This window comes from Sceloporus occidentalis, unplaced genomic scaffold (assembly GCF_023333645.1).
Source record: "Sceloporus occidentalis isolate IW3139 unplaced genomic scaffold, rSceOcc1.0.p SCAF_6, whole genome shotgun sequence".
NCBI lineage: Eukaryota > Metazoa > Chordata > Lepidosauria > Squamata > Phrynosomatidae > Sceloporus > Sceloporus occidentalis.
Genome location: NW_028316986.1, coordinates 90,628,033 through 90,644,782, shown reverse-complemented (window position 1 = coordinate 90,644,782; position 16,750 = coordinate 90,628,033). Strand labels below are relative to the sequence as shown.

The window sequence follows — 16,750 nt, the reverse complement described above, 5'->3', positions numbered from 1 at the left end:
TTTTCTGTATGTTTTTAAATATAGAAAATTAGTATGTATTTGTGTGTTTGTTTTTAGTTGTCCAATAAAAAAATAACTGGGAAAGAACTGCTCTGCTAGGAGACAGTGAGACTTCTAGATGAGATAGTGCTTAAACTGCCAAAAAACCACCAAGGGAAGTTCTGAAGTCACAGATGTTTTGCTGATGGTGGTGGAGATGGGAGTGTTTGGGGAGATATTAAGGTTGCATAGGATCATATCCTGCCTTTTCCCTCCAATGTTCCCCCAAAGAAAGTCCTGAGCTGGTATAATTAATCTCACAGAAAAAAAGTACAAACAACAGGATAAAAACAAATAAAGAGAAAATCATCCCCAAAACTAGTTATACAATTCCATCCCAGTTCTTCTGCAAATACAAAAAACCAAAAAATAGGCATAAAAATCTGACATTGTTTTCTTCTCAACAAAACTTCAAACCACTGGAACAGCTAAGGGGTTCCTTACCAAGTAAATCAAGAAAACATTTCCTATATGCTATAAGTGTGAAAACCAATAACCTACAAGTGAAACCACGGTCTTACAGGAAGGGAGAGGCCTACACTAACCTCTCTTGTCTGGGCTGCAACTAATTTGCACAACCCAGGATGTGGAAGTAGTTGTGATAAGTGATAAAAAATCTCTGCTATCACAGAAATGCACTGTAATTTTATTTTTTCTACTGCACTTGAGAGATAACATGGCAATCACAATTTACCTTTCTGTAGTGTAGTTATCCAATTTTAACCTTGATTACTATGCAAAACTGTCAATAACAGCAGAGCCAAGAAAAAAGTACATTAAAAATACTGAATAGATGCTTTCACATTCTTTCCAGTCTAAATGTGTTAGCAGTAACACATTTACAGAAAGAGACATCTGAAATTGAAGTGTGAAACTGCTAAACCTGCATTGAATCTCATTTGGAAAAATACTAAGGTTGATTATACACAGTGTTTACCAATCCTCAATAGTTCCTGTGATATTAAATATTATCAACTAAATGCAAGCCAACCGTGGCAACATTTTGCACATTATCCATACACAGAACTACAAAGGCAATTGACTGCATAGCAATACCAGCACAATGGTACTAGCAATAGCAGCACAATGAATATTTGAGCTAGGTCACAGAACTTCAACAGATCTACAGAGAGTAAATAAATCAAAGTTTACAAGGTTTAGCACATAAATTGCCACTTTTCCCCAAGGATCCTATTAAATATAACTCCACTAGTTTAAAACACTGAATGTGCTGAATTGCGACTACAAATTTATATAAACTTGTTTAGAAGTAAGTCCTACAAAAATCAGTGGAACTTGCTGGTTGCTGTTTAATTGCGTAGACATCTGGGTATATCACTAATCTTTAGAACAGGGATGGGAATCATGCAACCCTCTTGATTCTGACTGCAGCTCCTAGCATCTTTCACCACTGGATATGCTAACGAGGGTACTGAGATCTGCAACCTAACAATAACTGAAGAGCTTTGTGATTCCGATTCCTGTTTTAGAGAAAAATGTATGGCCTCTTGGAGCAAATGATGTAATATGAAGCATGAGTCAACAAGTGGAGTTTGTACACTACTTAACAGGGCCTAGACACAAGCTACACAGAAAAGAAAAGATCATCCTGTACTAAGCAAAATCAGCATCACACGTAAGAGATTTTAATTAAAAGTGCCTCATACTTGAAGCACAATGTCTGATAAAGCACAGTATATACTTCTGGATGCCAACAGCAATTTTTGTGTTCAACTTCACGCTTTGCTCACAGGATGAAGTACTTTTTCATATTACTAAATGCATGTTTTCTCATACAGTGGGCCCTTGTTATCTTCTGCAGTTTGGTTCCAGGACCTTCCGTGGATACAAAATTCCATGTATTCTCAAGTTCCATTGTCTACAATGGTATAGTTAAATTGTGTCCCTCATCTAAAATGGCAAAATCAAGCCTTGTTTTTTATAATTCTTTTTGTGGAGGAGGGAGTTGGATATTTTCAAGCTGTAGCTGGTGAAATCTGTGAATGCAGAATCCATGGATGCAGATGAAACTACACATTAAGAAGCAGCCTTTGGTCATCCCCCTCCTCTGTACACACATATTCTTTGAACCTCTTTCACAATGAAGTTTAGTTTGGCCTTTGCTGTTTTAAGACAAGATCTGAATATAACAGGGTTCTTCTCTATTAACTGTTTCATTCACTGGACACTTCTGCTTGAACTTAAAAATACAACTGAGAATAACCAACATTATCAGTGTTTCAGTTTTTGCTTAGATCTGGGCACAGAGATGGCAGCCACCTTGAGAGAATACACATGCATGCAATAATTTTGAAATTGCTGATCAGTAAAATTAGTGTAAATTCTGAATATATTTGATCTGATACAAAAATAATTGTAGTTCTATATCATAACATTTTCAATATTCATAAGGAAATAAATGTTGAGGTATAAATAATAATAATAATAATAATAATAATAATTATTATTATTATTATTATTATTTGTATCCCGCCTCTCCCTGTATTTGATCGAGGCAGGTAACAACAAACATAAGAACAATAAAAATAGAACACAACAAACCACAAGTAAAAACATAGCAAAATATATAAAATCTAATTCCCTATCTCCCTCCCACCTTAAAATAGCATTAAAAACAATAATTCCCAACTGGAGAGTGAACATTCCGAGGAAGTCAATTTGGGAATGCCTGCTGGAAGAGATTCGTTTTTATTGCCTTCTTAAAGGCCTCCAAAGATGTTATATGGCGGATCTCTTCTGGCAGGTCATTCCAGACTTTTGGAGCGGCAACAGAAAACGTCCTCTGGGAAGTCAATACCAGTCTGGTTTTCTTGGACTGCAAGAGATTCTTCCCAGAGGACGTGACAGTGTGGGAAGGATTGTATGGGAGGAGGCATTCCCTCAGGTAAGCTGGACCCAAGCCATGTAGGACTTTATAGGTAATGACCAACACCTTATACTGTGCCCGGAAGCTAATAGGCAGCCAGTGTAGGAATTTTAAGATAGGTGTAATAGGTTCAAATTTCAAACTCCCTGTAAGCAATCTGGCTGCCATATTTTGGACCAGTTGCAGCTTCCAAACGAAGCATGAGGGTTGCCCCATGTAGAGTGAATTGCAGAAATCATTCAGAGGGGAGATGCCATCCTTGGTCACCAAAACAGTCTGAGACATGGAGAAGCAAATTTGGGTGTCATCAGCGTACTGATAACACCCCGCCCCACGTCTCCGGATGATCTCACCCAGCAGCTTCATGTAAATGTTGAACAGCATTGGAGACAGTATCGCACCTTGAGGGACGCCCGATTTGAGCTCCCTCTTGGCCAAACAACTGTCCCCAAGCGACACCCTCTGGAACCTACCTGAGAATTAGGACCAGAACCACTGCAAAGCAGTGCCCCCGATTCTTAACCCTCTCAGGCGTTCCAGAAGGATACCATGTTTGATGGTATCGAAGGCCACCAAGAGGCCCAAGAGCACCAACAGGGCCACACTTCCCCTGTCGATACACAGACGGAGATCATCGGCCAAGGCGACCATGGGAGTCTCGACTCCGTATCCCGACCTGAAGCCAGTTTGAAATGGATCAAGATAATCGGTGTCATCCAAGACTGCTTGAAGTTGGTTGGCAACTGCCCTCTCGATCACCTTGCCCAAAAACGGAAGAAGAGATACCGGCCGATAGTTAGATTTCTCCAGGGGATCAAGGGAAGGCTTTTTACGAATAGGTTTAACCACAGCCAGTTTTAAACTGGCTGGAAAGCTGCCTTCCCTGATAGTAAAATTGATGATATAGCAGATTAATAGTAAACAAGAAGATCAAAGGTACTCTGAGCTCTAGGGAAAGCTCTAAGACAAGCTCAATACAGTAAAACATCTTTCAATATAGGAAGTATTGCAAAAATCTCTAGAAAAAGCTATTTGCAGAAATATAATTATAGTCAGCCCTCTGTATCCACAGGGGATCCATTCCAGGACACCCACCCGATACCAAAATCCGTGGATGCTCAAGCCCACATTGTCCCCAATGGCAGCGCATATACGCATCTGCACCACAATTAGGGACAGCCACCATTGTCCTGTGGCAGCGCATGCATGTGGCCACGCAGCCATTGGGGACAATGGAGCTTCATGGTGGAATGACCATGTGCACGTGCCACCACAAGACAATGGGACAGTCCCTAATGGTGAATGGACTCGTGTACTTGCCGCCATTGGGGATAATGCAGGTTTGCCATCAGCGGGTGCTTGGATCCATGGATGTCAAACCCGCGGATACTGAGGGCCAATTCTACGTTGAAAAATAAAAGGAAATTTAATACTTTCTCATATCCAATGTTGATATTACAGTCCTCCCTTCTTATACACAGATTTTTATACATGGATTCAAGCATCCACGGTTTGAAAATGGTAAAAAAAGTATAAATTTCAAATATCAAACCTTGATTTTCCATTTTTATAAGGGACACCATTATGTTATGTCATTGTATTTAATGGGACTTGAGCATTCACGGATTTTGTTATCCACGGGGGATCTTGGAACCAAACCCCAGCGTATAACAAGGGTCCATTGAATATTTAATTTAGAAAATTCTACCAAAAAAGTTAGATATGATAGTTTTCAAAGTTAATCTTCCTTCTGGATTTAAGAACAGAAATGTAACAGTCTATCAAGTATTCTCAGAGATTAGTAAAGTGATAATCCAGGACTTTTGTCAAATGATATGAAGTACAGTGAGCCTGCGCCATTTGTGGGCTCCTTATAGGTGGCTTTCAGCATACACTGAAGCTGCCTCGGAAACCAGAGCATGCGCAGTGTGCGCGCAGGGCCACACAGCGAGCACAAGCCCCATTATATCCAATGGGGCTCGTGAATGGTGTGTGTGGCTGCGCAGCGCGCGCAACCCCACTGGATATAATGGGGCTCGAGCATATGCAGATTTTGCTTTACGCAGGGGGGTCCGGACACTATAAAGCAAAAGCCCACTGTATGTATTACAACTCACAAGACTGCAGCAAATAAAAAAGCAAGCACATACAGTAACAATTAACAATATGCCTACTAAGTGCTAATCAGCAACAAAGTTCATGCCAAGAACTGTGGTTCTGCTCCCTGTACAAGGCATGAAATTCAGTAGTTTCAATAATAATGGATTTGAAGGTGTCAGGTTGAGCTCCATGCTGAGTAAGGAAAGCCACTTACTAGACTTACAGAGATCACTCTCAATGTCTTACTCACCCACAGTTAACTCTGAGGTTAACACAAAGTAATCTCATAAAACCTACCAACATGAGGGAAGAAAAAATAATGCAATCCGCCCTTGCCATATGCAGGAAATCTGTTCCACCCCCTCCACCCCCCTCTGTGTAAGGCAAAAAGTGGAACCCTAAGTCCTGTTTGTATGCGCCATGGGTATGCACCCCATTCATTCTATGGGGGCTTGCCATCCACGTGACCTTGAGTCCACGTATGGCAAACCCACTGCAACCACTTCCAAACTTCTACAAGAATCATATAACAAAATCCTATATCAAAAAATGGAGGCTATTCTGTTTTGCAGCTTCAGAATATTATGACCTACTCACACTGAGATGGGACAAAAATGCAAAGGAACATCTGCTACTGTCCCGTAGAAAACGTCATCATCCTGATAATTTAAAATGGTATTTTGTTTTTTAAAATAATTTTTGAAAAATCTGAAGCTGCAGAAGAAAACATAAAGCATAATTCCATTACTAAGCCACACACTGCAGCAGCACAACTGTTGATTTTCTGTGAATATGCATATCAAAGCAATCTGCCCTGCCTTTTTTTACAAAAGTGGCATTATTTAAAAGTACGCTGTTCTCGCTTTAAGATTGTTAAGACAACACATCTTAGGGGGGAAGTATTGGGAGTGTCATTTTTTCCAGTGTAGGTGTACACAAAGCCAATCTCAAAACTTTTAAATTTTCTCATTACTTCTGACATAAGCCACTTCCTTTCTAAAGCCCACACATAGCTATATCATGACAGATTCTGTGACTCCTACCGAATTTTCCTCAAGAGACCCTTACCCAGAGGTACTGCTCACCACTGCATATTATTATTGCTCTACCCGAAATTACTGAAGTTCTCTTAGCCACCATTAGAATTTATAGCTTTTTAAAATAAGGATCATTTTTCATTTATATGATTCCCTCAGTGAGGCAGTGTGCTGTAAACAGAAACACACTTATAATAAAACAACTCTGTTATAAGTCTAAAACCCATTCCACCCACTGGGCATGCTAACTAGAGCTGTATGTACCTAATAATACCAAATAATCCACACCTTGGCATATCAAGTTCTCCATCCTATTTCAGTTATTCAAAATGATTACTCTTATTTTTCATTATCTGCAATGTTTATTATTTTACATAATTTACATAATTTATTACAGTTTTGTTAGTCATACAGGACAATGAACTACACAGGGCATAGAACTGCCACTTATTGGAAATCTATTTCAGTCACACTTCTGGCTTCTAAGATTTTGTCAGTTATTGTAAACAAACTTTCAAGTGTATTTATCTGACCATAAGTGCTAGAAATTGCCTTTTTAAAAAGGAAAAGAAAGATTCTCAAGAAACAATTCTACTCCCAATGTCATTTTCTGTATTGCTGCAGTCTACAATAAGCCACTTATAATGTATATTAACATGAACAGCACTGTGATATATTTAGATTATTACACAGGACTTGGACTTGACTATCCCTGACAGGACAGATGCGCATTTAACCCTCAATGGCGGCTCTTACTGCACTCTCCTGTAGTCTGGCTATAGACAGCCCATATGCAACCTGGGCTTATCCTGTAGCTTTTCAAGAACATGAAAATCCCATCCTTGAAAAGCTGCGGGACAAGTATGGTCATCATCATGCAGCAAGTCCACTGTCGCTATACACAGCTGCCAAGTTCACTGAGTAGGTCCTACATGACAGAGTCCATTCACTCAATCGTTTAGATTACAACTGGGGATTAGAATCTGCCCCAACAAAGCAGATTCCACGTAAACATTAGAAAGAATTTCCTAATGGTAAGAGCTGCTCAGCAGTGGAAGACTAGCTTGAAAAGCAGTGGACTCTCCTTCATTTGAGGCTTTTGAACAGTGACTGGATAGCCATCTGTCAGGAGTACTTTGGATTACTACACTGGCTAGAAATTGGACTGGATCACCTTGTGGTCCCTTCTAGCTCTATGATTTTGTGGATGCCTTTCCTAGATACAACTTTGCAATCATTTCAGTGTGGTCCAGTTCCAAGATCAAAATATGCAGAACTTAGCAGATGGAGAAATACAGTAGACTCAATGATACCATAAACCATGTTAGGGCTATTATGAGACAGTAGCACCATTCACACATCACTTGCATGAAAGGGCATGTACACACATAATGGGGAGAGGAGAAACATTCTTAGCAGCAACACTCGTGTTAGGCTTGGCTTACAGATATACGCATTTGAGCAGGGCAGGGAGGGGGGACACCTTTGTACAGCCATTACTAGTTGAGCAAGGAAGCTGAAATAGGAGGAGATGCATGTACAAGTTTCTCCCCTGTAGATATTCATGTTAATGCAAACAAAGTGGTAAATGGAGTCAGACAGGGCACCTGGCACCAGTGTCAAGAACATAACTTGTCTCTCTATTATTCATATCAGGAGGGCTAATAGTAGGTGCTTTAAGACAAAATGGCTTAGGAGCATATGAATTCAGATGTTTTATTCACGGATTCAACCATTCGCAGCTTGAAAATATATATATTTTTAATCCAAAAGGTAACCCGTTGACATTTTATATAAGGGACACAATTTTACACCACTCTATCTAATGGGGTTTGAGTATCCATGGATTCTGGTGTCCATGAAGAGTCTTGGGACCAAACCTCAGCAGATACCAAGGGCCCACTGTACTGCCTTTGAGTTTTCCCTAAGATTTAATGCAGCAGTTTAACATTCAACAATGTTAAGTGTATGGCAATCAAGTATTCTAATGAGGACCAATGTCTGAAATGAATGCTCAAAAATGCTGTTAACAATATAGTTTACCAGTAGCAACCCAAATAAGCACTGATGAAAAGCGAAGTTGATTATAACAGTGCTAAGCAAATGATCAAGAAAGTTGGAAAAGTTGACAGGCCAAAGGAAAAATGAAGTGAAGATATCACTGTCCTACAGAAAGGAAGGAAAAGCTCAATATTGACATACAAGTGTAGAGTCACATGGATACTTCCACCATTTCCTCTTCTTTTCTCTGCATTTGTAATATTAAATCACTTAAAAGATCACCTTGCACCAGCAAATTAACACATATGCTGACCACATAGTACTGTCCAAGCAACAGAATATTTCACAGATTTAACATGCCTAAACTGCTTTTAACATGAACAGAATAGTGAGAAGTTGTTTTAATGTGGTATGGAATTCTATTTTTTAAAAGACAATTCCACTGCAGCTTTAGTAGCAAAACACAGCATTTTAGAAACGTCTTTGAAATGTGAGAAGGGTGTCAAAGGGAAGGATCCAACTGTGTATATCTTTTGGTGTATCGGCAGAATAAGGAGGAACCAAAAGGTGTATTCTCCCCCTATATATACTCACTGCTACTGAAATCACTACACGCACCACCAATACTGGCTCAGGAGAGCTAGTAAAATCCCTGGGCTGTTTTTATTGTGTTGGTTTTTTTTTTTTTTTAGCAGTTACAGAGAGCTGCAGTGTGGAAGTGGAAGGAAAGTCCCACTGCAACCACTAGTGCAATGTTCAGTTTAGCCATAAGACTAGAAGTGAAATATTGATTTCATCCCTGAAATAGAATTTCTCCCAATAAATTATTTTACCTGTATTTTATCCTAACAGAGCAGGGCAGTGCCATAAAGCTGTAGGAAGATGAGGAAATTTGTGATGGATGAATCAATCCTTAGTAGTTCTAAACAACTTTTTCTTTTTTAAAATATATCACTTTATGTATGGATAGAAAAAGGCATTACTTCTTCTATACAAACTATTATACAGTTCCAACACACCCTTCAAAATGATCTACAAAACCTATTTATCAAAATATACAACATTTTAAACATACTTCTGACAAAATGGAAAGTTACTTGGTTTCAGTTATTAGAATCCAATATATTTAATTTAACTTGACAAATTGGTCTACTTCCAACTGGGACAGACAATAATCTCTTTTAAAGTTATGTCTGCCAACAGACTAAACCTGAATGACTAAGGCTGAAATTACAAAACTACACATCCGCCATTAAAAGCTCAGGATAAAGTAAAATTCATTTTGAAGATTTTTTTAGGACTAAATGTATATGATTCTGTTTTTGGAATCACCAATATATCAGTGGAAGTCCTATCAGGCAGCTAAATGTAGTTTCAGAGCAAGACACAAAAAAGGACCGTGTGGGCCATGTGTAAAAATCTTCAATTTTATTATGAATATATATCATGGAAAATATTAGTACAAACCAGATTTTAAAATATTCTGAGTATTTTCAGTATTTTCACCAGCACATATAACATACCCAAAGCTGACACCCAAATATGGTTTAGAGAAGTTTTTAAGTATACCCTATCACATCAGTTTGTGCCATGCAAAGAACAGGCTGGCTTCAAATCAGTCAGGTATCAAGAAAATATAAAGACACAATCCATTTCTGCAAGGATGCAACTCACCCTCCCAACTCTGGTGTGCATAAACCGCAGCATGCTTGTCATTATCTGCAGTAAGAGACCAGTGCACACCATCCATAGAGAAACACCAACTATTTTTTTCCATCTACAGTGCTCTGACCTGCAAGTTACCACCTTTCTGGGCTGAAACTCATTTATAGGTACAGCTAGGGAAAAGGGTGACAAGTGAGTCAGTATGAGGTAGGGATGGGACAACTTTACACAGCTAACTAATGGTCAACGTACTACAGTGAATCTGTACATGCCCGAGTCAACCAGGAGGAAGAGTAAGGATTCATTAAGCTTTTGTCATATACTGCAAATGTGTTGCCCTGCAGAAATTGTGTGGCTGCTATTCCCATCATCTCTCCTTACTGTTCATCCTGGCTAGGGCTGGGAGGGAACTGTAAGCCAAGGATATCTGGAGAGTCTTATGTTTCCCACCTTTGTCATAGGTCAATCCCCTCCCAGGGAAGCAGCAGTGCTTGGAAGATGGATTGTGTCCCTTGTATCTGAAGAATATTTAACAGCAATCAGAAATCTTTGAAATCTGAACAACTACCAAAATTATAGCAAGCAAAAATAGTCATAAAATTAAGAAAATATATTTTCAATTTTGGTCAAACTTTGTTCGCATTCTAAATATATACACTTACACCATGTTTTAAAAATTACATCATACCACCATTTTTATTTACAATGTGTTTAGATTACTTAATGGCCATTTAAGTAGATATTCCATAGATTAAAGATCCGGTGTAGTCTACTACATACTTAATCACAATTATCTCTGGAGAGCTGCCCAAACCATGTCTGTCACACATCACTGCATTAGGCAATCTATTTAAGAACAAGACCATCCCTCATATTTTCCTTTATTCATAGAGGTTTTCTATGAGGCTATAACCTTGAGAGGGTAGGGGAACTATACTTACATGAGATTATTACAAGGAAATTATAAACTAACAGGGGAAAATAATCCCCTGAACAGGAGAAAATGGTAAAATTGATTTGTTATAATCAGAAAAAATGTAGAAACTATTTAGAAATATATATTTAATAGGCTCCCTGAATTGTGACAATCAGTGTCAAATCACAATGAAAATAATTTGCTCCCAAATGTAATGGAATGTTTTTGTGTTTTGTTGTTTGTTTTTTTTACAATAAACCCCCCTATAAGTAATATTTTAGCATGGTATCTCTTTTTCTTCTGCTTTAAAAAACTGTATTACAACATCTCTTCTGAACATACACTGTACATATATATCATCAACCATAGCTGCCTGTTTAATTAGCATAAAGCTTATGTTCACAGAAAACTAAGCAATGCATTTTATCAGATGAGGACTGAATTGTTAACACCACTCATGGTTTTCTGCCCATGAAATGGAATCTGCCGTGTGTCTCCTTCCTTTCAAATCCCCAAATTTGCCTTGCAGTATTCCACAGGGAATGGGTGAGGCTGAAGGGAAAATCCATTCCACCAGTGGTGTCTGTTCTACTGGTAGATGGACAGATCTGGATAAGTCCCACTGACAATATTAAAAAGAGAATAGATAATGTAACAATTCACAAATGGCCACATAATTCTTTGTAAAAAATGTATGACAAATTACCAGAAAGTGGAAACTATCAAGAAAATGTAAAAATATTATCAACATTTTGATTTAACACACTGGCGCTCAAAAGGAGTTTTCTACAACATAATGAGTTTTAGAGGATTATATACAGTACATGCTTAATAAGTTATGAACATGCCTTTTGTTTATACATGCAGCCATCCACTCCTTTATCAATTGGGAAAACAAACAAAATCTGATTTTTTTATGGACAAAATGGGAAACTATGGTTTGAGGATACTGGGTTTGTTTGTTTGTTTATTAGAAGATGGAAAGTGGCTGAGCAGCAAGCAAGGTTGTGCTTGGTAAAGTGAGGCAGAACGTTTTCAAACATGGTCAAACTAGAGAGGAATCCAAATCAGGCACTGTTTTCCCTAACTGCATTTCTCCACAATTCTATAGAGAACTAAGATCCGTTTAAAACAATATTGAAACAGTATTTATATTACTCTGAACTCTTTTTAACCTGTTCACATATTATACATGTTACAAATACTTTTAAAATACTGTGTTTAACTTTAACTTTTTAAAATGTGTGCACACAACAAAGACATGGCTCTGATTACATGTAAAATACACACACACATATATATAAGAAAGGCAGAATTGACTGTGGGTCTCTGCCATACACAAATATGGAACAGGCATACATGATCTGCTTAACCTGAAGTGACCATGACTGAATAAAAAGTAATTCTAAACAATGGATCCAGTATTGAGAAAACAGGCTTATATAAAATATTATCTTCCCTTTACACCCCCTTAGAAGTCTCTCCAAAGGGTCATGGAGATGTACCATACAATGTGAGTTATGTCTCTGGGCCTACCATGAAAGGTAGAAAGTGCTGAATTTGGGTATCTTAAATGAGGCATGGAAGATCCCTATGCTTTTTTGAAAGCAACTTCCCTATTCTGCTGTAGTTTTATGAGATATGGCCCATAACATCTGGAATGCTCACCTAAACCTCTGGAGAGGATTCTACAGAGATACAAGGGCCACAGGGGAGAAAGGAAGCATCTATTTCATAAGATTGCCTTCCACTCTTGCAACACTGAATATAACCCAACATGAATAAGCAACATGTTTGGGGGAAACTATCATTTTGAAGTGGTTCACAGCTTGTGCTTCTGGATATGTATTAATGGTCCCACCACAGGTTTACAAATGGCATAGTATACCATGTTCGGATTCAATTTTTTTTTTTTTGTTGTTGTTGGGGTGGGGTGTTAACATGCACTGAAAAACATATTGATGAAGAAAATTTTCCAAGAAAATGTCAGCTAAAACGAACACAAAATCTTTCTCACATTAGAAGGCAGCTATGACAACCGTAATAAACAAATATATTAGTAATTAAAATATAAATATTACATTATGGACAAGTAATTCACAGCAATATTAATTAAAAATTTGTTCCTCAATGTAATTTTTAAAGCTTGAAACCAAAAATTAATACTGATCTTTACAGCAGAACCAGCACACTCTTCCTGGAAAAATATTCTCCATGTCAATCATTTAGAAAAGATCCACCATCAAAGACATTAGAATTATTCAGTATTTACATCTACAAATTAGGGACTAAAACAATAAAAGAACTGGAATTCAGTGCACCTCTTTAAAACTTTACTACAACATTAGTTAACTAATATAAACTGATAATTATCTTTGTTTGTAACAAATCTGTTCCAAGCTGCAATCCACAGTCACAATGTAGAAAATATTTTTGAATGTTAAAAAATGATCAAAATTGGTTATTAGTGCATTGCACTGTTATCTAGTGAAGGCTTTCTTTTGGCCTGATTTCACAATGTCATCAGGAGATGGTGATTTGAAGTCAAATGGAGTTATTGCTAATAAGGGTCCAACATCATTCATTTTTTCTTCTTGCATTTGTCTGCTATATAAGAAAGCCTTATGGAGGGTAACAGTTTGGCGTTTACATCTCTTTGAGGGATAATGAAGACATAAAGTTATAGCAAAGGCTGAAGGTCTTGCAGAGAGGGCCTTTGTCCTGGGAACAGTGCCTTCTAACATAAGTGATCTCATTCTCTTTTTGCTTTTCTTGCCACCTTTAACACTATGAATTTGCTGTCCATGTGTTGAACATAAAGCTTCTGTTTCTGGAAGCGGAGTGCCTGATTTTACTTCTGTAGGTTCTGAAGTTAATGCTGATTTTCTAATAAGAACACTTAGATCAATATCTGAATTCACTACTGTTGGTTGCACTATTTTAGATCTATGAAGCTCAGAAGAGTTGCTTGTTTCAGGCTTAACCACTTCAATGGACTTTGCAATTAAATCTGAAAGTGATAGGCTCTCAAGCTCTTTAACAGGAGAAGATCTGGAAAATGTCAGGGAAGATAAAGACCCTGACAATTCTGTCATTCCAGATGAAGCTTGAGATTGACTGACTAGTTGGGACAATGGTGAATATCCTAATTCCATGTTTGTGGATGATGGGTTACAAAGATCAGACAAAGGAAAGGTTTTGTTGGGATTACTGTCTTGGTGTTCCTGCAAGAGATCAGCCAGTGATGGACTTTCAGACAATGAAAATTTTAAGCTATCAGGCTGCACAGAGCTGATTTTCTGCCCCTGGAAAAAGCTCTTATTTTGAAGGAATGAAGGAATAATGTCCAGACATTCAGTTTCTTCAGTGAGGTTACTTATATTATTATCTAGCATCATATTCCCTAAACCACTTATTAAACCAGGAGGATTATCAAAACAGATTTTGCTATCATAATCAGATTTTTTCTGGAAAACAATTAAATCAATGTTTTGGGCATCTGGTGAGTCACCTGTTTCATTAAATCTCAGCAAGGTCTTCAAGTCATGAACTCCTCCACATTTCAAATGATTACATGAATCCTTTTCTGGTGGATTTTCTTTCAGTAGTTTCACCCCTGAACTAAAGCATGAGCTACATTCATTGTAAGATTTCCAATCTGTTCCACTGTCAGATAGTGGGAATGATGCCTGTTTCTTGAATGATTCATCATATGTGTTATTGTCACTCAATGGGTGAGGAAGCTGTCCCAAGGACTTACAAGAAGACATTAACAATTTCTTTTTGACTGAAGGTGTTTTGACACATTTATGTCTGAAGATAATTTTGTCACTTGGATCTCGTGGGTTACAAAAAGATTCAGAACCGACTATGGGGTCATCAGGACCAAAGCAGGAGCTGGCACAATCTGAATTGTGTTCCCCCATGTTAGTCAAGTTGTTAACATCAGAAAATATTTCTGAGCAAAGTAAGCCTTACCTTACAAAAGCCAGCAGTTTCGAGATAAATGGAAGGCCATAGCAAAAGCAGTTCCAATTTTGTCAAGGCAGGAAAGGCAACAGCAAAATCAAGAGAAAAAACATGAAAAGGCATTTAATTAACAAACTATTAAAACTATTTTATAGAAGTAAATCATAGGCTCATTAGTTCAGTTTCATAACTATGCTAAATTACCATAACTCTGCAGTACATGCTTCCTCATCAATTCAGCTACACTGGAAATGACCAATTTATAACTCAACCCCCACTTGTGATTACCTTAATTACATTTATCTAGCTCACCATAGTTAACATAATTTTGTTGTTTTTCTTATGTGCCTTCAAGTCATTTCTAACATGACAACCCTAAGGTGACTATCATTTGCTGCCAATTATAATTGTGGAAAGCAGCAGTTGTATCTGGAAGTTGATAGTTTAACTGCAGCTCATGCATCCTATACAATCAGCTGAGGATATATAGCTTGATAGATATATTGAGCAGTTGTTTATCTATTCAACAGATTCATGGATAGAAAGGGTGATTTTTTAAAAAAATGCTCCATTGTTTATATACACCCCACCTCCACAAGAAAATATGCATACAGTAAACCAAAGGAAATTAAATGTAAATATACCTTTTGTTGCTTTTCCTGTAAGCACAGTATCCTCATTTTTTGTCTTCATATTCTGTTTGTCTTGTGAAAGCACAAAATCCAAAGCTTGCTGTACATCAAATTTACTCTGTAGCACTGCATCCACCATCACCTTCTCTGCCACAGACACTCCAAGCACTTCTCTCATATGGTCAAGGCATGACTCAAGCTGAGCTTCAAACAAACAAACAAACAAACAAACCCAGCTGTAACTATACTGGAGAAAGGACATTCATGCAAGTATTCTAAGTATTTAAAAAGAGATGCTCTAATTTCTCTTCCAGGAAAGAATATTACCTCTTCACTGCCTATTTATACTATTATTTTGCCAAGCAATACCATAATGATATCAGCTTTTAAATTTACCAGTATAGCTATTATCAATATGAACAGCATTCTGTCAAAACAAAAAAGTTTCACATTTATTCAGCATTAGTTCAACATAATTTGGTAAGTCAGTATGGAACCACTTAATCGTACATTTAAAACATTTACAGATACTAAAGTGAATATGTACAATAAACAGCATCTTTTCAGATCTCCAGTCCTAGCAGATGATTACTACAACTACAAGCATTAAGTGAATTGTTAATAGAAGTGTGCTCACTACAAGACTTTGATTTTCTAAATATTGCAAATAGTTTACTGGAACTTAAAATGTAATGCTTTTATATAAAGATCACCATCTCCAAGAAACTATGGTACAAAAGCACTGTGAAATATGAGCAGATCTGAAGAGAAAAAATTTAAAAACAGGATCAGTTCAGAGTCACCTCTGAGAAAGAGGCATGATGCATTGTTTCAAATGAAGACACTGAACATGGTACTGGGCAAGGCTATGGCGGGGTCTTTTTATTTATACATTCTATTCTATGCAGAGGGATTGTACACAAATGCAAAAAAGGGCATTCTTTAACTCTTGCTTAACTTACATATTCATTTTCAAATGCACACACTACAGAACCAATTATTACAGATTTATTCTGCTCTGATTCTTCTACCATATGGCCTTTGTGAGTGATTGGGATCCTGAGCAAGTATTGCTTCCCAGAGGCATCACTTCCCTTTGATATTTCCCTTCCCACAAACATGCTCACATCTGTCTGGCATGCCATTACTGGAGGAACAAACATCTGGAAACAGCATGTTAACTCTAGCACTGTTTTCACATCTATAAACCCAGTTACACTAATATGACACCATGTAGCCCTGCTTCGACTGTTATACACATGAGGCAGCCCCATCTCCAGGTGTCTGTGTGGGTAGCACAAACACCTGTAGAATGGAAGCCTATTTCATTCTGTATGCACATAGGCCTCCATATGATCCAGATGAGGACTCCAACTTACATGGAGAAAACATGTGTACAACTGTACATGCATAAGCCTATGTTCCAGGTATCTGTATCTAAATGGCTGGAAGTAAGCTACATAACACACATGCTGCTGTGGAAGGTGCAGCTGCACCACACACC

General features: G+C 37.8%; 1 protein-coding gene across 3 annotated transcripts in view; it reads right to left on the bottom strand.

The window, feature by feature from the left end:
• Positions 1–16,750, bottom strand: part of HBS1L (HBS1 like translational GTPase) — a 57,438-nt gene that overhangs the window by 26,340 nt on the left and 14,348 nt on the right. Inside the window, exons 4-5 of one of the 3 annotated variants that reach the window (XM_089530329.1) lie at positions 15,259–15,450; positions 12,895–14,618 (exon numbers count right to left, since the gene is read on the bottom strand). In XM_089530329.1, coding sequence (XP_089386455.1) covers positions 13,126–14,618; positions 15,259–15,450 — 1,685 coding nt within the window. In that variant the 3' untranslated portion in view covers positions 12,895–13,125. Of the gene's footprint in view, positions 1–12,894; positions 14,619–15,258; positions 15,451–16,750 lie in introns of those variants that run through there. The other 2 variants (XM_089530328.1, XM_089530330.1) reach the window with 2 other exon arrangements.